The following is a 27,822-nucleotide window of genomic DNA, read 5'->3' on the forward strand; positions in this document are numbered from 1 at the left end:
AAATAAATTTTAAATTTTTGATTTTTCGTATTCAATAAATATGCATATTTATGGTATAAATAGTCATTATTTTATGGGACAAATTTCTAATGCTTTATCTTTTCACTATGCCATATCTGATTCCTGTCGTGATCTGTTATTTTATACATATAACTATTATGCATATAAATTTAGATGTTTTCATCCGCCAGGCGTCTTGTTTGTTTGTTTGTTTGAACACTTTATGTGCAACACACATTTTACACAAAGTAAACACATATAATACAGAAGAAACAGAGTAGAAAATGGTGCGTGTAACAACACATTTTTTTTAGTCTGTTAGTTGTTTTTTAATTCGATCTCGAATAGCTTTAATTTTTTTTAATGTTATTTAGTTGAATGAATTCGTTGTATTTGTGTAAACTTTAGAGTTAAGCTGTGTTCACACAGGCGAATCCCGCGCACACGGAAGGTTAATGTTGTGTCAATTAAAGGCGCACCGGTGATCGCTGTGAATTTAAGCAGGAGGTCCCGGGTTCGATTCCCGACAGGGGCAATTTAGCAAAATATATTATTTCAAAATTTTCTCTGGTCTGGGCTGGTGGGAGGCTTTGGACGAGGCTAGTTACCACCCTACACACAAAGACGTGCCGCTAAGCGATTTAGCGTTCCGGTGCAGAAAACTAAAATGAACCTGCTCGGGGAGAAGTCGATTGGAAGTTGTGTTGAATGAGACTATTAAAAACTTAAGTGAATCCTGCATGGAACATGGAATGCGATATAAAGCAATTCGCTAGTTAGGTTACGTCCTGGCCATGGTAAATTAGAGTCAAACAAATGTATGGAACTAAAGTCAAAGTCAAAGTCAAAAATATCTTTATTCAAGTAGGCCCATAGGTGGCACTTTTGATGCGTACATAAGAATTACAGGGTAGTGAGATGATGGCGATAACCACATTCGTTAACTTAAAACTAAAGCTACGAGGGTTCCAAACGCGTCCTGGTCTAAGAAGAAGCCCACAACAAACTTAGCCGAGTGTTTTTTTTTTGTTATCACCATCTCACAATGTCATTTTAAATTATTAGAAGAGCAACCTGGTTAGAGCAATAATTTACACCCAAGCTTTTTTATCGTTTACGTAGTCCTTTATACTATAATAGGACTTTTCTATAAGCTTACGTTTAATACAAACTTTGAACTTTTTAAGAGACATCTCCAAGATGTTAATTGGTAGTTTATTGTAGAATTGTATGCAATTTACTTTAAACGAATTATGAATTTTATGTAACCTAGTATATTGCACTGTAAGTTTATTCTTACTTCTAATGTTTAAATTATTGCAGTCACATTTTTTCTTAAATAAAAAAAACTATACAAAGCTACCCATAATACACATATATACAATATAATACACATATTCACATACTCGAAAATTCACTTCGATTAGTCCCGTGGCCAGCATGTTAGTCTCACAAAATAACTTTCCGCTTATTCTTTATAATAGTTCATCATCAATAGTCTATAACAGTCCACTGTTATATTCCCATAGTCGCCTCGTCAAAATCGTGTGTCGCTTCCTGAACGGGATTCGCCTTAGTTTAGAACTTAAGGTTTATTGTTTAAGTCGATGTATACAGAATCGGAAATGTAAATAAAAACTCTATTCCTGTTGGTAAAAACCAAGTTTTATTACTTTATAGTTGATGTTATTATTAAAGGTATAATAGGTCTCTTTAGTAAGTAGCTTAGTTTAACATAGTTTTAATTTTAATCATTATTTACTTTTATAATCATAATTTAGTTTTTTCCGTTTGTTTCTGTTACGGCTTTGTTGTTGTTGTTTTTTTTTTTCTTTTTTTTGACTCACTTTGACTCACTTTTGGGCTCACTTTGTTCATAAGCGAAAAGCATGTAGGGTTTACCTTTAAATGGTTTTACATACCCTGTGTCATGTATATCTGATAAAGAATATTATTTTTATTTATGTAAATTCGCATATCTTTGTTTTCAATGGCTTCCAGACTAAGAGTAACGTTGCAAATGAGTAAGAAAAGGAGGTACTTACTACTTAGGACTCAGAGGTATTTATTCATGAGGTTGACAAGTGAATCACGCGCACAAGTTGTTCGTCAATAAGTTACCCCCCCGTTAGTATTCAGTGGAAATTGGAACATAGAAACAAAAAATAAAACATATTTTACCATAAACCATATTTTGTCGTTTTATTTATCATCAAAATAATTTTATATAAAACACACGTTAAATACATTTATATCACAGAGCTCTTATGTTAGAATTCATTTATAAAGGTACCTAAATTACAAAACATCTATCAACCTAAACTATAAAAACATATAACATTATTTGAGCTTCAGTTTAAGTACAAAAAATATATTAAACAAAAATCGTGTCATGACATTACTGAAAGAGATACCCCGTCGTCTATCCTCATTAACGGGGACAGAGGAATTTGGAAAAAACAAATTCAAAATTCACAATTCATTTATTTCAAGTAGACCTAGTTTTTAAGCACTTTTGAAACGTCAAGTCAGTCTGTTTTAAGAGTCTACCACCGGTTCAGAAGGCAGATTCTACCGAGAAGATAAAATAATAATAATAATAATAATAATAAAATAATATATTAAAATTCATTTGCCCAATGTAGCTGTGTTTCTTACTTGTCTTTCAATGTAAACAATCTTTTTGTTACTTTTGAAGTGAAACTTCTTTATCGGCGTTGGAAAAAAAATAACCGTCACATTTTTCGGTTACGCGTCACATTTTCCCGTTACGCGCATTCTTTTTACTAGTTTATTTTCAAATTGACTTACATTAAGAAAATCCAATTTTATCGCGCTTATTTTTCTTATTTTTTTTAAACACAATTTACACTAAAAAGTGAAAGATTGTTTACATTAAGTGACTAGAAATAATGTAGTGTAGACATCGCTGCGTTAAAATTCTTGTTCAATTGTTTATCGCTATCATGTTTACTACTTTGGTATAAAAAAACTGAAGTCAATTGAAAATATAGATTTAGGTACTTAACTAAATCAAAATCGATACCGGTTTTTCGAGGACAGCGTTCACACTATTACGTAGAAAGCACCTTTTATTTTAGTTAAACTAATATTGATTGAATATGTGAACTGATATTGAGGAAAGGTATACAGAACCGAATTCTAGTACAATTTATAGGTACTTAATAGACACCTAGTTGGCGATCATACTTAAAAGATTAATGCCCGTTTTCACTAACCCTAGGAAACTCTTAAATCGGATGCCTAATGATTTGGGTGATGCGTAGAGAAAAAAAAACTCTCACTCTCAACTCCTATATAATGAATAACGATGTTAGGCGCCATCTAAAGTTATGACACCGATTTGGCGGTGCGTAATATTTAAAGAACTCGTAAACTGACACTTGACAGAAGAAAAAAATAAACTGTTTTTTAATAACCTTAAATTCGTATGCAAAATGAATATAATAATATTAATATAATATATGATAATACAAACACAAAATACCACAACTTGTGGCAATAATCATAGACAAGTTAGGTTAGCCTTGTGATAATAAATAAATAAAGGAAAATATATGCCTAGGAATCTTCTTTGATTTAGGTTTTACTTATTTTGCCTTCCTTGCTTTGCATTGCTTTGTCGTTGTTTGTGAAAACGGGCTTATGTATGTTGTATTATATACCTAGGTATTTTTTCTAAGTTAGTTGGAAATACGTTACATCCATAGAAATCTTAACAATAATACAATATAAATGTTAAGTACGGGTTACCTTGTCGCGGCGAACGAGACTCGCAGCACTCGAAATTTAACAAAACATTTGAAACAGTTGTAATTCTTAAACTCTTAAGTGTTATTAAGATTTCTATGGTTACATCTTACGTTTTCATGAGAACATTCCTTTGGCTATATAACTTGTCGAGCTGTTGCATTCGCTTACACTAACAGTGATGAGGCTATCACAGTGAGGTGATGCTATCTAGCTCATCACTGGGTCGTCTCGTGAGACGGGGGGTCATTTGGAGGTCGTCTGTGGGGTCCAGGATGCTAGTCCTTTCCGTGAAGTTGAGGAACATCTGGGGGGAAAGAAGAGCTTGCTTTACTATAGAACTTATTCATTTGATTTTTAATGTAAGGATGTCATTGTTATTTTATAATAGTAGTACTTTTGCTTTTTTTGTTGTGTAATATATGCCTAAACTCGGTGAAACATTGTACCTACTACGTTTTAATAAATCAGTATATATCAACTATGCAACTGTAATGTTGTAAGTAAATAAATTGATTGTTATTCTGATTAAATGAATGAATTATTTATTTCTCCACATCACTAAGCATGTCTGTCAATGAGTATGTAAACACTACGTTATGTCTACTAAATATGTTTTCTTTGATAAATAAGTCAATCAATCTATGGTGCATGGCATTTGTCAGTGTGACATTATTAATTAAATGACATTGTGAACCAATCTTTAATCTATGGGAGACTGTATGTCCATCGTAGCCCGTGATCATTGTTTCCGAAATAAATGTTATTAACAGCTAAATTGCGATTTGTTTTTCCTTTATTTTATAACTGTTTAAGGTGTTGGAACTTCGTACCTTATCTACAAATTAAGCCAAATGTTGTTATTTTTATTTATTCCATTAAAAGTTAGCCCTTGACTGTAATCTCTCCTGCTGGTGATGATGCAGTCTAAGATGGTAACCTGTTTGGGGTATGGCGTATGTAGTTTCTTAACTAGCCACGGCCGAGGCCTCGCATCAGACTAGACCAGAAGAAATTCAGACATTATGAATTCCCAATTCGAAGAGAGGCTGCGCCAGGAAGGTCGTCCTGTGTAGTATTAGCGGTAACAAAACGAACCTGGTCGAGCGAGCTCTGGTTAACAGTATAGTCTTCGATGTCGCAGTTTATTTGCAGATCTGCCATCAGTCGGAAGATATCGCTCAGCTTTGTAACTGTGTTTTTACCATCCACTGTAAAACATTAAACACATTTCAAATGTCGTGGTAGGTTTTTTTTTGTAATAAAAATCGATCTTTGTCGTATAATAATCTATCGGTAATGTCATATAGCTTAACATAGTTTATTCGTGGTGTGCCACGGTAATTATTTAATTATTGAATTTTTTAATTGACTCTAGTTTCCCATTATCACAGACAACCTGATCACGTGGAAATATTCCTGTTGAACTGGTGTTGGAGTAGTGTTAGAGCGCCAATTTCTTAGTGGAATGTGTCAAAAATATTTCTGCACACGGCCATCTTCTCACAACTTGGTTTGGAACATAATATAATCCTAGCTTAAGTTTCGGAGGTGGGCGTGGCGGCTGGAACGCAGTTTTAAACTTTTCCTGACGCCATCGTCTCTGTTGTTATTGATCCAATGTAATCTGATCATATATAAATGACTTTGAATTTTTTTGAATTCTTTTCATTGAAAGTAGGCACTTTAGATGTGTATTGTAAAGAAGGCACTTTAGATGTGTACACATAAATGTTTCCATTGCTGTGAGGTAATTGTTGAAACTTTTACCATACAGATTACAGACCAGACAGTACATTGTGTCTAAAACTGCGAAAACGTCCCGTCTCACTTCACACCCGCGTAATCTTGCTAGCTCAGAAATTGAAATTCCCATTTTCCCCATTTCATGGTAAACGTTTAGAACATTAGAGGTTTTTACCTCTAATGTTCTAAAATGATTACTCTCTCTCTATGGTCGTTCCTTCATCACTGAAGATCGTGGTCCTGGTGAGATCTCAACTTCGCGTTGGTAAACTAATAATAACTGATGAAAATGATTACAACTAACTGCTAAATGGAGTGAAGTAACTAACGCCTTTTCGAGAAACACTAGTAAGCGGATTTTGTATAATCTTAATTTTATGCTTTTACCATAATATTTGATGGATGATACCGTTTTATTTATTATTTTATTTTATTTTATACCGTTTTATTAGACGGACCAAGCAGATGGTACCGAAGTGGAAAAACCAACGCATAGAAACAGAGAAACACTTCTCAGTCCATTAACCTGAGGTCTAGGTGTTAAGCTTCTTGTGCCATTGAACCGCCAACCACGCCCTTCAGACCGGAGCACAGCAATGCTGCTTTGCGGCAGAAATAAGTAGTAAGTTAGTACTTCTCCGGACAAGCTCTACCACTAATAGAGTTCCAACAGGCGCTGGTCTCTTGGAGTGCATGATATATACCGGTGGCGTGTGTGGGTATGAGGAAGTGCAGGGCTGCGTGGTGTAGGACCCGCAGCTCGGCGCGCGGCGTCAGGCGGTGGACGTGGCGCCACACCGGCCTGGCCGCGCCTCGGCGCACCCGCGCCGCCACCACGTAGCCGCCGCCGAAGCTGAGAACACATGGTAACTAATATTGGCATCAACAGCTAAATCAGTTTCTTTGTAACTAATGTACGCAATGCCCAACTGCTGTACCGAACGAGGCGATGTCCAGCACAAAGGTTGCTTGCTACCTAGAGTATTCATACATTCATAGGATTCTTTTTATTCCATAAAATGATAAGGTAGCATCGCATCATGAAGTATTGTACTAAATATTACATGAGTATGATACTTCGTAAGATCCAGCTCGAAGGACCGCAATTTGTGTGTATAGTTCCTGAGTTGAAGGAGTTGGAGTTGGTGGTCTCTATTCAGAATTGTTTATATTATAAATTTAGTACGAAGTATACTACTATTACGTCAGCGTTTTAACTTTATATTATAAATTACCTATAATATCTACTGGTAGATATATATAATCTTTTCATTCATATTTTTAGTGGAAGGTATGTTTAAGTGAATAATAAAATAATATTAATTTGCCAAATGTGGTACAATTGTGTATTTTTTTGTTTGTTTTCAAAATAGAAAAAAAACAAATGTGGTAAACTTTGAATTCTTTCTGAATTTATACTTTTCTTATAGATATTAAAAGTTATTTTGAGATTGATTAAGAATGACATGTGAGAAAAAAATGGAGTTAGGTAATCGCGGCTACTAGTTCAATGTCACTATGCAACCAGTAACCAAACTTATGGTGATTGGTACCATATACACCCGAATAGTAACAGCCTGCGCTGTACCCCCACTTATCGCTTCTCAGTGCGTCGAAAACCGCTCCAAACACGTTAAAGTATAAGTGTTTCCGAAATAATATTACGATCATACACAGATCGCCATCTAGCCCAAAAGTAATCATAGCTTTTGTTTTGGGTACTAAGATAACTGATGAATATTTTCACGAATAATATACATAAATACTTATAATGTACAGATGAACACCCAACACTGAAAAACGTTCATGTTCATCACACAAACATTTTACAGTTATGGGAATCAAACCCACAGCCTCTGGTTTAGAAAGCAGAGTCGCTGCCCACTACGCCAATCGGCCGCCTATGATGGATCTATTAGTTACCGTTTCAAGCACTCGTCCAAGGGAGCCAGCGCGCACAGGCGGCCGGCCTTCAGCAACGCCACGCGCGCGGCGAGGCGGCGCGCGTCGTCCAGCGCGTGCGTGGACAGCAGCACCCCGCGCCCCGCGCCACACGCGCCGCGCACGCCGCCGGACACGCACGCGCGCGACCTCGGGTCCATGCCGCTGCGACAGAACAACTCGTGTTTTACGATTCATTTTATATGGTTTACTAGCTGTTGCCCGCGACTTCGTCTGCGTTTGATTTTGTTTTAGTTAGTTGTAGTTCTAAAAAAAATTAAGAATACCGATTCTTATAAAAATAAACTGTAGTTTTTAAAAAGTAAGTACCTAATTTTTCAATTCACATAGTAACAATATCTTAAAACAACTGTCTGATCAGTCTTAGCTCCTTCTATCACTTTCAAAGAATAGTAATCGTTAAAGGAAGAATCGAAATCGCATTGTTAGTTGATTCATATGCTAAAGGTTAACGAACAACATTTTTAACATTTTTTATTTAGTCCTAGCAATGAAGTCCTGATAAATGTGGCAGCGATTATGTATTCAGTATCACTAAGCCTTAAATGAGGGGTTTGCTGCTGACCGGTGAGGAGTTCCGTCCTCTATCTATTAATGTCGGGTATCGGTAAAAAGTATCCTATATAACTTCTAATACTTCCAAGAATATGTGTACAAAGTTTCATGAGGATCAGTTAAGTAGTTTTTGCGTGAAAGCGTAACAAACAAACTTACATTGACATTTATAAAATCATTTATAAAATTAGTAAGAAATTAATAATAAGTATAGGGATTACCATATAAAATTAATAAAAAATATAATTTTTTTATATTTTTCCAAGCACGCCTTTTAAACTTGCGCCATGACACCCTTGCGCATGAATTATAACATATAATAGTTACAGTTATTAGTTACCCTAATTTAACCCACTGGTGTACGTAATAAAACTTCAGACGGTTCTACTGAGATAATGTGTTCTCGCCCATGAAGAAGCAAATTCCTCGGTTTTACCGTAAGCAAGGACGTTATCAAACCGCCTGCCGAAAAAGTCACAGCAATATGCAGCTATCCGAAACCTAACAGGATCGAAGATTTAAGGCGCTTTCTCGGAATGACAAATGTCTACTGAGAACACACTACGATGGCCGCTGAATTACAAGAGAGATAGGAGTAATTGTGGAGATAGGCATGAAGTAGAACTTCATGCCTATCTCCACAATTCTAAGAAAAAAGGCCGCTACAACAAAAAATGACAAATTTCTCTAGTAACGCACAGTAAACACCTTAAATGCTTGCCTATTAGCTTGATAGCTGTTATTTCGTCCATTATGGTTGGTCGTAACCTGTATTTATCCCATAAAAATAGGTAAAGAACCCGGTAGATATAATCGTTTCAGACATGCTATTAGCCGTAATTGTAAGTGTTTGTTTTTGGTGTATATCTCTAGAAAAAGTTTTAAGTATTTGTTACCTTATCAGCCGTTACCTTTTAACTAGTTAGCTGTTACCTGTGCTACGTACCTGGTGGGTTCGTCGAGCATGACCAGAGGTGCGCGGCCCATGAAGGCGATCGCGGCGCACAGTTTCCGCTTATTGCCCCCGCTCAGCGAACCGCTGCGCACCGAGCGGTACTTGCTCAACTCAAATAACTCCACTGTTTTACGTATGACCTTCGGTGGAAAAATTCCATGATAAACTTGTACCTATCATTTGACAGATGAAAAGGCCAATAAGCTTAATTTATTATAAACTTCATGTTAAATTATTCATTATGTTACCACCGATTATGTTTATAATATTATAAGTATTTTGGGCGTAGTGGGTTATCAGGATGGGTGACAAATTAATAAACACTCACTTCTTCTTGATTGGTGATTCCCCTCAAGCGGCAGTAGAACTTTAATGTCTCTTTCACGGTCAGATGGGGATCGATCGCGTCGCTCTGGGGACAGTAGCCTGTAAAGAAAATCGCCTCGTGTAAGTTACTTACACACGAAGGATTGCGTATTTACTAAGATCGAACAAAAAAGACACCATAAAAGCATACTTCTCGAGGTCCCCATTTTTTGTTTTTCACTTTTTTTATATTTACTATTTGTTGTTATTAGGTACTAAAATTATAAATATAGTAGCATCGGTAGCAAACCAAAGAAAACGAGGATGATTTCAGTCTATGATATGATAGGGAAATTCTCGTTGGTCTACTGGTGAGCATATTCGATAGCAGATCACGAGGTTTATAGTTAGTAGCCCGTAGTTTGGAAATTGGTGGTAATTCATCCCTTATCTGTTTCCGTTAATAGAGAATAAACCTGTGTTCGAGCACACGCTTTTGCACTATAAAATCTCCCGCGTAGTTGGAAAATCACTCTGATGATTGGACGGTCAGGGAAACTATTTTTTTATATATTATATTATATTTGAGAAAGACCACTTACTGATCAGTCCCTGGCAGAGTCCCCTGGGCGAGACCCTGCGCGTGCGCAGGTAGACCTGCCCGCTGGTGGGGCGCAGCTGGCCCGTCAACATCGAGAACGTCGTCGACTTGCCAGCGCCATTCTCTCCCAGCAACGCCGTGCACTGTAACATGTCAAGGGATGATTATTTGTTTGTTTTCTTGTTAACACTATATACTATCTTCGTTTTCTTGTAATGGCTCTTTGTTTTGTCGGTTTTTGGTTGATGTTGTATATGGATTAATCACTGCATCGCTGTTAATATAATTTGGCACATGTATAGCTTGCATCCTAGTGATGGACAAAGGTTTTATGCCGGGGTAGCATCTAAAACAATTCTTGTTGTTTACCTTATATATAGCTACTATTTAGATAGCATTTTCTTTTATATTTAGTCCGAACTCTAAATATTGCAAAAGCTGAGGATGATGTTACCTGTCCTGGCGGTATGCCGAGCGTCAGAGCATGCACTGCGCACCGCTCGCCGTAAGTCTTGCGCAGGCGCACGCACGCCGCGGTATCCTCTAACGCACTGACAGGTCGTTTTATTGATCCATTCTTGATAACGTACTCTGTGTCCACAAACCCTAAACGTAAAAATAAACAATATATTATAAGATGTTGTAACCTAATACAAGTTAGCGCTTGAATGGGAATTGATGTTAGATGCAATCTTCGATTGCAAACGGTATCTTGCATCTAATTAGAGTCTTATTTATCCATAAAAACATTCAACCTCACTCCCTAATTGGTTTCCACATGGCATGATTAAATTAGAGCAAACTCATAAATTATAAATTCTGGGAATAGAGCTTATTTTGGAAAATTATATCTTCCTCCTCCCACTAAGCTCTGTTCTAGAGAAAAATTTTCGCCTTAATTCGCATCGCTAATCACCATTTGCGAGGTTAATCAAAAAGCTGGTAGTAGAAGGCAAAATGTCCCCACTTACCAGCATTAATGTTTCCGATGGTGCGCAGGCGCAGTGGCTGCAGGCCGCCGCGCACGCGCGCCGCTTCCGCCACTATCTCGTCCACTTCCCCGCCCTCCGTATTTACAGTATCGGACGAGAACTTCTCCTTTGAACGCAACCTGGACAGACGGAAATAGGTACTGAAACTTTTGAGCTTGATTTCGATGCATAGGTTGCACTTCATTGCATATCTATTTTTAATTGTACGTCAATACAAGCAGAGTAACCCGCGATGAACTACACGCAATTTTTTCTGCAATTATGTGAACACATATATTCACCACAGTTACACCGCGCGACTAGTATAAATCTCATATTATAAATCTCACTCTATTGTTATAGCTCATCCCCATGAAATTCCATATTTAAAAAATCGCGCGGAAACCATTGATTTTACGGTAAAAAGCCGTAAGGGGTAAAAGCCGGTTTTTTTTTTGGCGAGATCCTCATGGATACCACACCACGGGAATAGCAGTAGTTATGCCGGACTGTTACCGACTAAAAACCCCCGGTGTTCCAGCTCGTCACCTGGTGACTGGGTCACGGAAACGCTATCGCACAAAACCGCAACACGGTACAAAGACTGTGTTAACCCCGGGATTATCGCAATCAAATTGGTTCAGCAGTTGCAGCAGTAAAGGAATAACAAACATACACACATAGTTAGTTTTGGGTGCGTGTATACGTATCTATTGAGTGCACTACATGGCGTTTTCTCTTTATGTTTTAGTACTTTAATAGTGAAAATCTGGATTGTTGTGTCGAGAAATTAACTCACCTCGCAAGTATCCAATCGAAACAATCGTATTCTATTGCGAGGTTGAAGAGAATGAGGACGGTGCCAACCAGTACAAGAGCTAGATAGTGGAAGCCCACGACGTTTGTGGTCAGCGGGTCTCGGTACGTGTCCATACCGAACTGACTCAGCACCTGCAAAACAAAGATTTTCAACTCTTAAGACATCTTTTGAGACACATGGGCGTACCCAGGCGTCTGGTTTAGGAGAGGGCAAGTGAGATTTTTGAAGTGAAACTTCTTTAGAATCGTTGTGATTTCAAACCGGATGCAACGGAAAAAACGACAGGTAAGAAACATGAATACAAAAATGTGTAGGACTCAGCCAGCGAGAGAATGAGATAGAACACATGTGTTTGCGCCTGCGTATTAGAAAGTTTTAGTATAAGTGTGTTGATTGTTGATGAATTTTTATTTGGGTCAATATTTTCATCTCCTTGGATAAAGTAATTTTAATATTATGCCAAAAACTAAAGTTAAAAAAAACCGCGCACGCACTGCACTATTGTATTGCTTTGTGTTATAATAATTATTAAAGGGAAATAAAACCGTTGTGATTTTAAACTCTATGCAACGCAATGCTTCACGATCAAGAAAGAGACTGATTTATAGACGACACATGTATGGGTGGGAATGAGAAAGAATACATTACACATTTTGTTTCGTATTTAAGTTACCAAGGAAACCGAATAATATCTAGATAAAGAAACAAACACATAAATGTATAGGACAGAGTGAGATAGAAAACATTATACATTTTTTAACTATTCTAGTTACCATGGAAACTAAATAATAAGCCTTACATTTATCCTAATAGTTCTGATACTCTACAACCACCTCAATCTCTCGTAGGCTACTTTTCAGAAGTTACACTTCGGCCGTGTGTATATAAATTGCACAGGATTTTTCTAGGTCCGATGGTTGTCATACACACTAAGATACCTACATGAATATATATATATATATATATATATATATATATAATATATATATAATAATATATATAATATATAATATATATAGAATATAAGATACCTAAATGAATGACAATAGGTATATGTAGTCGAATTCTGTACATTGAAGATTTGTGATGTCATTGTTTGAAAAAAATTTTAAAGGCCCCCTATAAGCGATACTGAAGCCAAAACTGTATTTTTTTTCATTTTGTTGATGGACACAGGGCGAAACGTTGTATGATGTGTTCCTTGCACGTCCTCTTTATACCTTGGCAATGGTCTACCCTTACCATCAGAACTTCATCTGGCCATCTACTTTTTTTTGTCTTTTGAATGAATGAATGAATATACTTTTATTGCAAACCACAAAAAGTTTATATAAGAAAAGCAAAGTACACGTAACAAAACAACGTATACAATTAGGCGGTCTTATCGTTTCATAGCGATTTCTTCCAGGCAACCGATGGCGATGAAAACAAATACAGAAAATAGGTAGGTGGTGCATATATACATATACCCATAAAAAATTATTTACCTACTTAAATAAATATATAAAATATGTATAAAACTATACTAGTAACGAAAAACAAAGAAATAAATAAATATGGATATAAATATCATACGTTGCTGCACAGGTTTTGTTCAGAGCGTCTGCCGTCTGATGTCCACGACCCCGAAAGGTATCGTCAGAGCCTCATTTGTTAATCAGCAGGGTGCAGCAAGGGCAGATGAAGTTGATTTTAGGCTGACAAGGTGTTAGCGCAGCCTGTTACACCCCAACACAAAAAATGGGCCAATTACTTGGTCCACCAAATTATCACAAAAAAAAATATATTTTTTTAATTATTGTTTTTTGCGCCGTTGATGTTTATTAAATACTTGCCTCTGCTTGTATAGTGTTTTTCGCAATTTCAAGTAAGCCGTCTCCCAGCGTGAACTGCGGACTCAGCAGAAGTATCTTGTGCAACACCCATCGAGCGTTGTCTGTGGCCTGCGAACGAATGTTGGTAACCTTACTATCTACCTTACTTAATATTATAAATGCGAAAGTGTTTTAAGTTAGTTGAAAGGACGGAGGGTAACAAGCAGTTCCCACAGGTTTTGTAAAAAAAGGTAATAAATAACAGCTGGTAAGCCAAAGTAAGGTACATTTATATAAGGCAAGACAGATTTATTAAAGTCAAAGTCAAATATTTCTTTATTCAAACAGGCACATAGATGGCACTTTTGATGCGTTGATTACATACAAAATGTGTACATAGCAGTGAGTAGTGATGGCGATAACTACAATCGTACACTTAAGACTAAAGCTACGAGGGTTCCAAACACGCCCTGGTCTAAGAAGAAGCCCACAACAAACTTAGCCGGGTGATCTTTTTGTTATCACCATCTCACATTGTCATTAGAAAATATTTAAGAAGCAACCTGGTTAGAGCAATTGTTCACACCCAACCTTTTTTATCATTTACGTAATTCTTTATACTATAATAGGACTTTTCTATAAGCTTTGGTCTAATACAAACTTTGAACTTTGAACTACTTTTTAGTGTCATCCCCAAGATATCAACCAGTAATTTATTGTAAAATCGTATACAATTTCCTTTAAATTAATTGCTTATTTTGTGTTTATATACTTTATATACTACGAAAACGCACACATCGCCATCTAGCCCCAAAGTAAGCGTAGCTTGTGTTATGGGTACTGAGATGACTGATGAATATTTTTATGAATAATAAACATAAATACTTATAATATACATATAAACACCCAGACACTGAAAAACATTCATACTCATCACACAAACATTTTCCAGTTGTGGAAATCGAACCACGGCCTTGGACTCAAAAAGCAGGGTCGCTTCAAACTGCGCCAATCGGCCGTCAAGTCTAGTGTACTGCACTGCAAGTTTATTTTTGCTTCCAACGTTCAAATTATTGCAGTCACATTTTTTTTTAATTTTGATATATTTTTGTAAACATACATTAAATTTTTAAATAAGTATTGGCTATAGACTGTCATAATTTACAATATATAGATAGATATCGCATTCGAACTTGTCTTATCTCTTTAACTGCTCAGTAGTCAATATCACACGACGCGGAAACGAGAGCATTGAAAAGTTGATAGTGGTTTTTTGGTGAATGTAGAAGGCAAACGTAATCGTGGGAGAACCCGGTTATCAGAAACCGTTGCCCGTACCTTCTACAAAGCAGAACAAATGGCCTTGGACAGGACCCCATGGAGAAACATTATATATCACAAGATTTCTCGCCATAGCGGCGATCACGATCCTCAGTCATGACGACTAAAGAGAGAGAGAGTCAAAGACTGCTGTTCATTACAGTTTGGTAGTTGCGAAGATATGTTACCCAAACATAAAGCAGAATATTTAAGTGCAAAACATCTTCATGAAACCTGGTGATGCTGTCTGGTGAATTAGTAAAGGCTGGTGAATTAGCCGGGAATGTTCTATATAAAGAAAGCTATAATAAAAAGTACTAATAATAAATATACTACGACAATACATACACAGCTATGTTTGAGTGGATGTAACAATGTAAAATGCCGTTAACAAAACATTTTCACAACTTCCTCAATATAGGTATCAAATAAAAGGCCTAGTAGAATGATATACACTTAATTTCAAATTCACGATGGCCGCCAACACGAAATGGCGAACTACATTTTTTTTCACGACGCCCTCAATGTGTATCAAATAAATATACTACCACAATACACACATCGTCACCAAAGTAAGCGTAGCTTGTGTTATGGGTAATTAGATAACTATAAATACTTATAATATACAGATAAACACCCAGACATTGAAAAACATTCATGTTCATCACACAAACATTTTTCCAGTTGTGGGAATCGAACGGCCTTAGATGCAGAAGGTCGCTGCCCACTGCGCCAACCGTCTTTCAAATGAAAGGACATGCCTAGTAGAATAATATACGCTAGGTCAAATCCAAGATGGCTACAACCATAAAATGGCGCATGACATTTCTTACCAAATGAAAGGGTTTGACTATTAGAATAATGTGCACGACATTGAAAGTCGTATATAAATTTCAAAAGTACTGTAAGTAGCACTCACGTCCGACTCCGAGATGATGTCGAGTATGAGGAGCAGCGTGATGCCGACGAGGCCGACGAACGCGTTGCCGCAGAACAGAAGCATGGTGGCCAGGCTCGCTTCCGAGAACAGCTTCTCCGCCACGTGCACCGCGCCTGCGCACGCGTACCTGGTGGCAAGCACGTCATTGAAGTACTATTGCCTTCATGGTCAGATGAAGGAGCTTCTATAGCTGTTTCATTGACCGCAGACTCAGATAAAGGAGCTTCTATAGCTGTTTCATTGTCCTCAGGCTCAGAAGAAAAAGCTACTAAAGCTAACTTTAGCAGTGGATTTGTAGGAGGGAACTCCTCAATCGTCAGGAAAAAAACAGCCATAAATGCAATGTTATGTTGTAATTTTTTTTTTTTCATTTTTTATTTCAATAGCGACCTAATATTACTAATTGTACCGTTTTCGAACTATTATGTGACCATCCCTAAGAATCACGGAAGCTTTGTTGCAAAAGACGTACCCATAAAGTAGAATCAGTATGCAAATGGCCGCCAGGTTGCTTCGCGCCACGAACACGGAGAAGTGGAACGCTTCCAACACGACGGCCGTTATCGCCATGTTCACTACTATTATCTGCAAATTAGATATAAATAAATTATTTACTTAGAAAACATTCATTTACGTGTTGTTATTTTTTTGATGTTTATGTGGGTATACAAAATACATTTTTTGCTAACGAGGGGAGATCTCAGATCAGAGGACATTATATTAAGGTACTTGCGGTAAACAACCACCACCACCTTAATTTAAAGCTCATAAAATGGTATAAATTAAAAAATAAAACTAAATTTGAAATCACAAGACAAATATTTAAAGATTCATTCATCTAAAACCGTACAAATATTAGTGTTTTATCACCCTTTCGATGAAAAACTTTTTTTTAAAACATTAGCTTTGGTCCTTATTGAACATAGGTAGTGTAATAAAGACGATTAATTATTACAGTATTTAAAATACTAACGTTAATTCTCATTGGGCATTCTAGCTTTTTATATCTTACACGTTGGTGGTCTCTTATCAGTCTCCGTACTTAAGCTTCAAGATTTTTTTTAGATCGAACTTAATAAATGTGTTCGTTCATTTAACTTTCAACAGTACCCAAGTTGCCATCGTCACGGAGCCGCATATAAGTAAGCGAGCTTTTTAAATATTTATGTATTTCTACTCTTTATTTGAAAATTACAAGTTAAACAAAACAGAACAAGAATAATCTTATCGCTTAGTCGCGATCTCTGCCAGGAAACCTTAGGATAAGTAAAACATGAGGATAACAGACTGCAGGTTGTGCATAGAAATAAAAAATAAAACGAATAACAAGATTACACAAATAAAATAATACACAACATAATAAATATAAAAAAAAACTAATATATACTTTAATATAGCATAAATACATAAATAACAGAATAAGTCATGAAGTCAACTATCACACAAATATGTTATGGGGGGCGCGCTCCCGTAAATAGATGATGATATTTATTCTTTGAGTTAAGGGCTTTATCAGGGATAACGGAACCTGGAAGAGTATTCTAACGCTGCAGAACCTTTCGGTGTATCTGCTTTGATGTTTAAAAGGTAAGGGCGAAACCAAACTAGACAATTTAGAAAGGTGGACCTTCTCAATTATACGGTTTGTTAATTTGAAGTATTTCACAGTATAGCGACATCGACGTCAGCAGTTAAGCCTTAGTATATTGACGTCCTATTGCGCTACACGACATTTGTCCCGCATTCACTGTTAGTACTAGTGCCCAATAAGTAGGTACATATTAATGTAACAGTGATATATATATATGTTACATTCGAGAATTATGTAAAATATAATGTTATAATCTCATGAATTCAATTATTGCATATATCCGGTGGAGAACACAGCGCAAATCGTAGGTGCTTATACGGTAGCATTATACGATACCTATACTCAACATCCCGCACGTGGTGACACCTACAACCACGTAAAATATATTTGTAATTTGAATAATGTATGGAGTTTTAACTCACAGCCATATCCCATAGCAGAGCTGAGCCCCAGTAAAGAGCGGGCGACACGCCGCACAGCATCTGAAGGTGCTTTTCCTGGCTGAGCCGCGACGTGACGAGGTACACCGCAGCGCCCGCGCTCACCAAGCTGTACGCGATCAGCAGCATTCCGGATATGCCGGCATCTGCTATGTGCTGGTAGCTGGAAAGTTAAGACGTGAACTTGAGGAGTCTGGATCATTTCACATCGCAATGTGCTGTTGGAACGGTAAAGAATATCGAGTGTGCGTGCATTTCAGTCTTTATTTTATTTATTAGGGACAGAAAACAAGTTATTACAATAGCTCTTAAATCTAAACAAAAAGTAATAATATACTTATAATAAATATGTAATTAAAAACACTATCCAAATAACATTGTAAGGAGCAGTTGGGCGATACATAATCTCAACTGTACTCAATAATTAAAATTATCTATAATAGCAAGTTAATGCAAAATCTCTTAGAAATAAAAAAGGAAAAAAGCAATAGAAAACTAATTAAGTGGTATAAAAGTTTACCCATTTAACTTAGGAGACTAAATTACTAATCAGAGAAAATAATAATAATAGTCTTAGTTTTACTCTTTCGTTTGTACTTCGTTTGAACGGCGTTAATCTGATGCAGCAGTAAGCGCTGTGGTCTTATAACAGCAGTTAGTGTCGTATGTTAGACTGAACTCACCTTTGAAAACGTATTAGAGAGCTCTCAGGTATTCCAGTACCCCACAGTTAGGGTTTTAAAAGGTAAGTGATGTTTTAAATTCCGAAAAACTAAAAGCGCGTGAGAGGACGAATCTCTAACCACTAGCCTATCACCGATGTCACTATTATTCTTTTTAGTCCAAAAAGCGATTAGAAGAAAGAAAGAAGACGTTTTTCTCGCACATCTGATGATTATGAAAATTTAGTTTAATTTGCTATACTCTGCGAAGCAGCGAGCAGGATAATCTGTATGGTGTAATTTATAATTACTTCAATCCGCATACTGCACACCAAACAGATCCTCGGCAATATTTCGCTCCGAAACCGTAAGTACTTAATTGTTATTTAACAATTATTCATTGTAAAGTCAACATCTCCTGATATTGTTACTTACGGATTTCATCATATGAGATCGCAAGCCAGGCTTAACATGGCTTTTAATAAAAACAGGAGCAATTATGTAGTAGTAGAGCGTTTGTGAGTGAAGGGCATAGAGGTTGGTACGATCACACGCACATAGGGTTTAACACCTACGCCTCACGTTGATGGGCACAGGGCGTTACAGGACGTGTTCCTTGCATGCCCTAGGAATTTTTGCTCTGGTATTCAACTTATCATCAGGTGGGCGGTCTGCTTCTCTGGTCAATTATAATGTACGGGAGCTATGCTGATACGCTCGACCGTAACAATAGGAAGATCTTCCTCCGAGCGGGTGATAGTCCTCGGGGACCGAGGTCCGAACATTAATTCTTAGTGAACACTTCGCTAGCGCAATGCAGGATTTTTGTGGCGTCTAGTTCTGTAATGTGGTGACCGCTAAAATAACATACTATTAAAACCCCCTCCCCTTCCCGCGGGTGTCGTACGAGGCGACTGAGGAAATTTAACGGAGAACGGGCAGGCTCCGCTGTACCACTACTAGCATTTACTGCTATCATCAACCCGTCTGCCCAGTGTGGTGATTATTGGCAAATCCTCCTGTGGCGGAACCCCGCGAGGTAGTTATTCGGGAGTGTTCGTGGTCTCTCGCGTTCGTTCGGTTTTCGGGATTCGCCAGTGTGTTCGGGACTCTGACGTAGGTGGTACGCTGGTACGCGGGCACGCTTCCGCGATAAATCGCGGTTAAAGTTTAGATAAACATAACATTAATAATTTGTGACTTTTACTCGACACGCTTTATGCATGTTCCTAAATTAAAAACTAGTTTAGTTTATTGGAAAAAAGCAGGCTTCCTTTGCGGAATTCCATGATATATTATGAAAATGAAGCTTAATTTGCTATACTCCGCGAAAATCAGAAGAATCTGTTTGGTGTAATTTATAATTTCTCCAAACTTCGTTCGAAAAAACGATCTTCGGCAATGTACCCTTTACGCACGTTTCACTCCGAAACCAGAGCATCCTCAGGCGATCCTCTATAAATGTTGTAATTTTTATGGAACAATAAAATTATTTTTATTTTTTTTTTTATGATTATTGAAAGAGACCTTTAATGCAGCAAAGGTCTGTTAAACTTTTTCCTCATAAAGCGTATCAATTAGAGAACTTACACGGTATCCTTGTTGAGTTGCTCCTTGGAGATTTTCATGGGGTGCGTGTACACGGTGATGCCCGCTCGCTCGCCGGACACCACCCTCAGCACGGCGGAGTTGACGGCGTTGATGGCGGCCGGCAGAGCATGGTGGCCCTTATTGTTGTACCACGCCACCAGCTGCGTCACGTTGTTCTTGATGGCGGAGGTGAAGCCGGCGTATCTATATGTAAAGAAAACATCTTTTCTCGAGTTCGTAGATCGTGACGTTTAAAAAAATATATAAAAGTTGGAATTATTTCATTTAAAGTCCTGGAGGCTTAAATTGTTGTTTGTTGTATTTTCACAGGTTAGTGAATATAATTTAGAAACTATACTATAATTATTGTAATTGATAGAATACTTTGTAAATAAATCTTGTATTTTCACAAAAAAATCGCAATTTCGTGTCTATTTCAACTAAAAAACTACACTTCTTTAATCTCAGAATTCACGAAAGCTACACTGTTAATTTGCCTGTTTTTTTTCCAAATAATTATAATCCAAAATTTAATAAGAATAATCGTGTACTTAGGGCAACGTGGGAAATTTCATATTCCTCCGTCCATGAAATCGTAAAAAGTACAAATTGTTCCTAAAAGAAATCACTAGAAGTCTTGTTCTGTTTCGTTCTTGTGTGCAATAAGGTATTTTTGATTTTATTTGAAGACGAAAACACGTAAGTTAAACCTTTTCTCAATGTAAGCTTGCTGCGAGTCAATGAGCCAGTTATTGAGGGTGTGCACGTCAGGCAACAACATCATGGCGGGGCGGGCCCACTGCCGGGGGCTCTCCACCTCGCACTGCTGACCCGAACCCACGCACTGGCATCTCGGCGAATCCTGGAAATATCCAAGAATTCTTAGCCTTTTTTTTTCACAATGTTTTACCCCATTTAGAGGCTCTATGTTTATTTATAAATAAATGAAAGAGCAAGCAGACGCTCACTAAAAAACCATTGCCTATAAATAAAAGCAACACTGGCATGCAAGACACGTCATTTAAAGTGTATTCCTGTGTCGACCAACTTACTCAGTTAGCCTGTTAACGTCCCACTGCTTTAGAGCAAAGATCCACCACTGTGCTGCAATGCGGGTTGGCGGATTTTAAAGATTATTTTCACATGTTAGGAAGGAGGCCAGCTTCACGTGCTCTCTGAGGCACTGGGATGGATACCGGCAATTACCCTACTCGGGGCTTATAAGTAGGTAGGTAATTCTTGATAATCAATACAAAATCTAATCAGTTCCGGAAATCTCCGGAAATCGAACCCAGAACCTTATGATCCTTAGTTAAGAATGCCACTAGCATACCACTATTAACATCTATACCACTAGACTAGGGAAGCTATCATGATGACAATGACAATTTCCAAACTGCAAGCTAGCGCTGAGAATTCCTTGTTAATATTATAAAGATTTTAAAAGGCGACCCTCTAGAACATAGATTAAAAGCATTATAAACATTATGTTTTCTAAGAGTAGGTACAAAATCTTACTTCATAAGTCCAATTTCGTGAATTTTCAAGTCTCAAATTATTCACCACGTTTTGGGCGAATGTTGGATCGATGTTTTTAGAATATATCGATGGCTCCGTTCTGTAACAAAATCATTATATCATAGCATAATGTAGGCAGATTTATTTGAAATTCAATTTTTTAAATCTAGAATGACATTGTATCTCTTTTATTCGGTAGATTATGTTACAAGTGAGCAAGTGTGATGATTTTTTTTTCTTCAATTACCGCGATTTATTTAGTGAAATACTCACATTAAAAATTGCGTAGAATCTTCGTACATATCGGTATACAGTTTCAGAGCCACTTCTGCGTCCGCGGGAGGACGGATGGTGGCGAAACCCATTGCCACCGTGATGAATACGGACGGTAGCACTATCAAAAGAAATAGCAGCCATCTACGGGGAAAAATATTTTTTAATGAGTGCCCAAACGAAACACGACTTATAACCACAGAATTAAGAACTTACAGAATCCATGTACACGTCTAATATGGAAGTATCATAAACCACTCCCCTTTAGAGATGTTTCTTGAACAAACTGTTAGTCACTTAATACCATTTAGCAGTTGAAAGTAATTATTTTACCCCTAATGTTCTAAACGTTTCAGATAAAACTGGGCGTTTTCAATGTTTTTGGACACAGTGCACTGCATACAATAATGGCTGAATGAGTATTCTGTATGTTTGTAATTCTGCGCTTTTATATTTCTACAACAGAATATATTTCTTCTCTTCTTAGGTTTGGTCGCGCTGAAGCCGTCGCTGTTACTCGAGAAGAAGAGAGTTTTCTAACGTCTTAATTTGTTCAGGCATTAAGCAACATGCATAAACAATAATAACCTTATTTACACTTAGCAGTCGTGTAAAAATGAAATTAGTGTACTGGATTGCACTAACCTGTTCCTTAAGTAGTGCAAGTACCGCGCATACATCAAAGCAACAAACTGTTGCCACGTGGAACCTTTCAGAGGACCATCTGGTGGTACCAGAGGAGTGTGGTCGTTTTTGATACTCGACGTAGAGGCACTTTTAGAGGAAGAATCAGGGACTGATGATATATCTGAAACGAAAAAACAATAGTTTTTTAAAGTAACTACATTATTCGAGGAACGCAGAAGGTAAACATAGACAGTTGTGTGATCACTTGAAGGTGGTATCAACAATATGCGTAATAAAATCTTGTTAAGAACAAATATAAATTTATAAGATCTGGCACCTGAAAACGCTGAGTTGGAAGACCCACATGGTGTACGGATGCTGTTAAAAGAGCCGCAAGGAAACACGCGATACAAATGATCAGCAGGAAACGTCTGACAGTTGAGTTGATAGCAATTTCAGATTCCCTAAATACTTGGCATTTCTTTTAAAACCATTTCTATTTGGACATCGTCATGAGATTTTTAAACTACATTGTGTAAAAGAGGATATGCGTATAAAAGAAGTGGATAGTGAGTTGACGGCTATTCAAAAGTGCGTGGAAGAAGAAGAAGAAGAAGAAGAAGTGCGTGCTCTGCTTATTTAAAATAACACGGGGAAAAAGGTAACATGATGATACACCAATCAATGTGTGCAAATAAATAAAATAATATGCTAAGCAAACGATTATTAACTTCAAAATATTTATGTTCATGACAATGAAATATCTCCTTATTTAAAGTATTTTCGAAAAACTTATTGGACTTTTAACTATTAGGTACAAGTAACTTAAATGAGAGAAGAGGTATTTCGCTAAAGAGATCGTCATCCATCGCGATGTAAATGTTACCGTATTCCAATCCGTTGTGAGAGACGTCAGCCTGTTGGCAGATGTTGAAGAACACCTGCTCCAGACTGCTGCAGTCCAGGCTATAGCTCTGGTATCTGAGTTCGCTCTCCCGCGTCTCCAATGCGTTGCACATTTCCAGGAAACTGCAAATGATTCAAACATATTTTAGATGCATACTAATGCAGGTAAGTATACCGTAGTAGTCAAAACTATATCATTCACAATCACTCATTAATTAATTCATACTTATTGTTTTTCCATATAAGGATCTTCCCTTTAAATGCTGTATATAATGGATAATCTTAAAATGGTCCAAATTGACGGTCAAGTACTAAATTGCACTAATAATCACGAGTCACACTGTTGTCGGTTAGAGAGTTGTGACCTTCATCTCTTTAGACCCTCATCAGATTAAGTTAATTGAAATAAGACTTGCTACTAAATAAAGTAAATCGAAGAGAGAAGAAAATTTAGATTTTCCGAAATATGCGTCGAATTGATATTCCTACTTTTTGGTTAAAGTTTTATTGTATTTTAAATAAATTATAAACTTTAAATTTATAGTATACCAAAATGTTTTTATATATGTTTATAGTATATCAAAACTCACTTATTACTAACTCCATCGGCATCATAGAAAGGCAGGTTGATTTCAACCTCCAATCCATTAATGTCAACTAGATTAGCATTCTTAACCACACTCCTGGTAACTGCTAGTAGATTCTTCGTCTTCTCTTCTATCATAACCACGTCGTTCTCAGCGTCATCTTCTAGAATTTGTATCTTCTTGTCAGGGTACATAACAGTCAATTTGTAGCCACTTCCCAAAGTTCGTTTGATTTCTATTGGTGAACCAGTAGTGTGTATTTGTCCCTAAAAAATAACATATTTCAATGTAAACTGGTGTACATTAATGAAATATTAGAACCAGGATTAATTTCACAGCATTTTTGATTCATGCACCTCCCAGCCTGCCTTAACCAATACAATTGGTTTTGGTCGATACTTATCTCTAGATCAAAACTCAACCACCCCAAACTAACTTCCTGTCTGGATTGTCCAATGATGGGTTGTGTTAACATAAACATTATACCTCTTAGAATAGGTTCTATGCATACTTAAAATGTGGAATTTTATCCGAAATAAACGTAATTATTAAAGGTATTGCTTCTTACTTTGTGCATGATAATGATTTGATCGCTCAGCAGTTCCGCTTCGTCAAGGTGATGAGTCGTGAGCAGGATCGTCCTGTTCTCTCGCAGCCTCATTATCATGGACCAGATGTCTCTGCAGAATTACAGAAAATAATGATTTTTTTTTCAATATATTGTTAAAGCTAGATTAGAGGCAATAGCCACCCGCCATCGACCTGGTGGTTTAATATAAAAGAGACCTCAAGCAAACCTAATTGCCAGAATCGACAACCCAATATGGTTTAACTTCGTGAAAAAAAGTGAGGAGAAGAAAAGACGTCGTTAAAGTTATTAGTAAAAGTCAGTGCCAAAATTGAACTGAAACCTGTTAAGAGTTATTGAATTGTCTTATCCGCAACTGATCAGCCCACCTACTTCCACCGGGTTCACACCTTGGTACCTTAGGTAAAATCAAGCAATTTGCTGAAAGATGACATATACGTAGTCGGATGTTGAGCTATGACCGCCAATTGGTTGAAATAGTAATGGTCAATAACTGAAAGTTAACGTTAGTAATTTTGTGCTAGCTTTGGAAAGAAATGAAATGTCTAAGCAACGAGCCCAATTTCACAGACTAGTCACTCTTATCAGGTAAGCCAACATAGTCAAGATTTAGGTCAATTGCCATTGCAATTATCATGAGTATCAACAAGATCATGTACCGTCTTGCTGCGGGATCCACACCAGCGGTAGGCTCGTCGAGCGACACCAGCGATGGTCGCGCGATGAATGCGAGCGCGACACATAAGCGACGCCGCGTGCCGCCCGACAGTTGCCCAACCGGCATGTCGCACACGTCGCCTAGACATAGGACGTGAAGCATGCTGCAAATAGTCACAAGTTAAATCTTAAAGTGTTAGTAAACCTTATCTAAAAAGAAAATAGTATTAATTTAAACACGATTAATCACGATATAAATACGCGATTTAGCGTTCCTGTACGATGTCGCGTAGAAACCGATTAGGGGTATGGGTATAACTGCCACGCTGTTCCTTAACAGGTTAGCCCGCTACCATCGTAGACTGCATCATAACTTACCACCAGGTGAGTCTAGAGCTGACTTGTAGTGGAAAAAAATAATAGTAAAAAGATTGCACAGTCAAACATGCTGCATTGTGTAAATCTATCATGAAGCGTTAAACTTTTGTGAAAACAAAGGATTCCCAGCTTACGCAAATAAATAAAAATGGGTTTAATGCAAGTCTATCTAAATAGATAGATAAATTGATTTCATTCGTCTATTGTCATGTCAGGAATCATTGTTGTGGGATTTATGCATAATTGCGTATTTATTGTCAATTAACATTTAAGACGAATATAGGATTTTTTTTTATAAAAGTTTTAGGTCCTTGTAGGCCTGATCCTCCAATCTTTTAGGCTTGAAACTAAAACTGAAAGAAATGGCATGAGTGTCATGACCTGCAAATTACAAGTAAAGAATATATACATTGTACAGAAATATTTCAGCAGATCTACAATACGCAATAACCTTTGCCAGCTAAACTTTTATAAGATACGCTAGATCTTTCTCTCTTACCTCTTAACCTCATCTTGCACTTCTTCCAGCGCCTGGTTGCTCTTCAACTGCGCATACAAAGCAACATGTTCTCTGGCGGTCATGTATTCAAACAGCACGTTCTTCTGCGGACATACACCTAAGCGAGCACCCCCCGGGTCGTCTGATCTGACTATCACATGGCCTTTCGTGACCTTCAGCATGCCGGTCAGGATGTTTCTGTGTTACGAAAGAAAAATACGAATATAATATCAGCTTTGTTTTGGTTTAAAAACTGTTATCAATATATATTATTCTATTTACAATTGTGGTTGTCCTAATGCAGAACTATAACTGTTACTTTTAATGTCACTGCTTGGAGTTCTTAGCCAAAGTTCTTAGCCAAAGTTCTTACCCATTACAGAAGACGGGTCTCCTGTCAGAATGAGGAGGGTTTAAGCCGTAGTCCATCATGGTCAAGTGCAGAAAAAGTGAATATCTATTTGAAGTAAGTATGTAAACTTCTAGCCATCTGGGCGACAGCAGATTGGTACTTAATTTCTGTTGCAGATCGTTATGAGCTTGCCGATTTGCTATGTTTTTACATATCTACAAATTATTATTTCCTCTAATAGAATATTATAACATTTCTGGACTTACATTAATGTAGTCTTTCCAGCTCCGTTATGTCCCAAAAGTGTTGTTATTTGCCCTTTATGTAGTTCCATAGACACATTGTCCAACGCTAGTTTCGCTCGTCGGGAACCTTCGCAGTATATCTTGGTAACATTCACAATACTGACGCCCGCCTTCTCACCATTCGCTTGGCAATTCGTAATATTGCTCTCAGCTTTAATTCCTAGAAAAAAAAACTCAGATTTACTTACCATTCCCAATATTTGTACAAAGTGAATTTTACGAAATAGATTTTCTATTTTCTTTAATGCAAAATGTGTAGATAAGTTATCGTGTTTTCTGTTTTTGGCGTTTGCTTAAAATTGAAACAGAAAACTGTCCTTAGATTCTGTCGAAAATTACCATGGTAAATACTACTTTTGCTGTTACAGCCATTTTTTGGAATGGTGGACAATAATCGCCATGTTATGCTTATATATCATAATCTTTCCTAGATATTCACCGTAGAATCTGTCCACCAGCAATCCTATGATCAGGTAGAGGATGCCGTCGACAATAACCATGACCGCTGCGATGGCAATGTTCATATCGCTGGTGTTGTCAGGTGAATCCCATATTTGCGGCCAACCAGCGCCAACGCCCATTGCTTCGAAGCGCGTGATAAAGAGGAACGCGTAGCATACCGACGAGGACATAGAAAGACTCTGGAAAAGGAACAAAGAAGTGTTGAGAGCGATTTCACGCAAGACAAGTGAGGACCAATTTATTTATAACAACTCACAATCCCTGCTGGGATCTCTTCTCGTTATAGCTCAAGTTCATATTCCATCCATTATTTAAAAAAAACCCAACGTCAAAAACTTACAACACTCCTAGATGTTATAAATTGACGGCCGACTGGCGCAGTGGGCAGTGACCCTGCTTTCTGAGTCGTAGGCCGTGGGTTCGATTCCCACAACTGGAAAATGTTTGTGTGATGAACATGATTGTTTTCCAATGTCTGGGTGTTTATCTGTATATTATAAGTATTTATGTGTATCATATTCATAAAAATATTCATCAGCTATCTTGGTAACCATAACACAAGCTACGCTTACTTTGGGCCATTAAAAAAAAAAAAAAAAATTTGACCATGACGGCGACTCAGATT

General features: G+C 37.3%; 1 protein-coding gene across 1 annotated transcript in view; it reads right to left on the bottom strand.

The window, feature by feature from the left end:
- Nucleotides 1-3,536: 3,536 nt before the first annotated feature.
- LOC120625135 overlaps nt 3,537-27,822 on the bottom strand; it is a 99,169-nt gene continuing 74,883 nt past the window's right edge. The window contains exons 45-70 of the mRNA XM_039892080.1: nt 27,175-27,376; nt 26,697-26,895; nt 26,079-26,276; nt 25,204-25,365; nt 24,524-24,635; nt 23,959-24,221; nt 23,349-23,491; nt 22,481-22,643; nt 21,836-21,979; nt 21,563-21,662; nt 20,755-20,906; nt 20,045-20,248; nt 17,775-17,955; nt 16,234-16,346; nt 15,741-15,888; nt 13,523-13,630; nt 11,667-11,818; nt 10,868-11,007; nt 10,351-10,502; nt 9,898-10,039; nt 9,318-9,415; nt 8,981-9,129; nt 7,441-7,623; nt 6,222-6,370; nt 4,870-4,982; nt 3,537-4,078 (exon numbers count right to left, since the gene is read on the bottom strand). Coding sequence (XP_039748014.1) covers nt 3,962-4,078; nt 4,870-4,982; nt 6,222-6,370; nt 7,441-7,623; nt 8,981-9,129; nt 9,318-9,415; nt 9,898-10,039; nt 10,351-10,502; nt 10,868-11,007; nt 11,667-11,818; nt 13,523-13,630; nt 15,741-15,888; nt 16,234-16,346; nt 17,775-17,955; nt 20,045-20,248; nt 20,755-20,906; nt 21,563-21,662; nt 21,836-21,979; nt 22,481-22,643; nt 23,349-23,491; nt 23,959-24,221; nt 24,524-24,635; nt 25,204-25,365; nt 26,079-26,276; nt 26,697-26,895; nt 27,175-27,376 — 3,987 coding nt within the window. The 3' untranslated portion in view covers nt 3,537-3,961. The remainder of the gene's footprint in view (nt 4,079-4,869; nt 4,983-6,221; nt 6,371-7,440; nt 7,624-8,980; nt 9,130-9,317; nt 9,416-9,897; nt 10,040-10,350; nt 10,503-10,867; nt 11,008-11,666; nt 11,819-13,522; nt 13,631-15,740; nt 15,889-16,233; nt 16,347-17,774; nt 17,956-20,044; nt 20,249-20,754; nt 20,907-21,562; nt 21,663-21,835; nt 21,980-22,480; nt 22,644-23,348; nt 23,492-23,958; nt 24,222-24,523; nt 24,636-25,203; nt 25,366-26,078; nt 26,277-26,696; nt 26,896-27,174; nt 27,377-27,822) is intronic.

Source organism: Pararge aegeria, chromosome 7 (assembly GCF_905163445.1).
Source record: "Pararge aegeria chromosome 7, ilParAegt1.1, whole genome shotgun sequence".
In the NCBI taxonomy this organism is placed as follows: Eukaryota; Metazoa; Arthropoda; class Insecta; order Lepidoptera; family Nymphalidae; genus Pararge; species Pararge aegeria.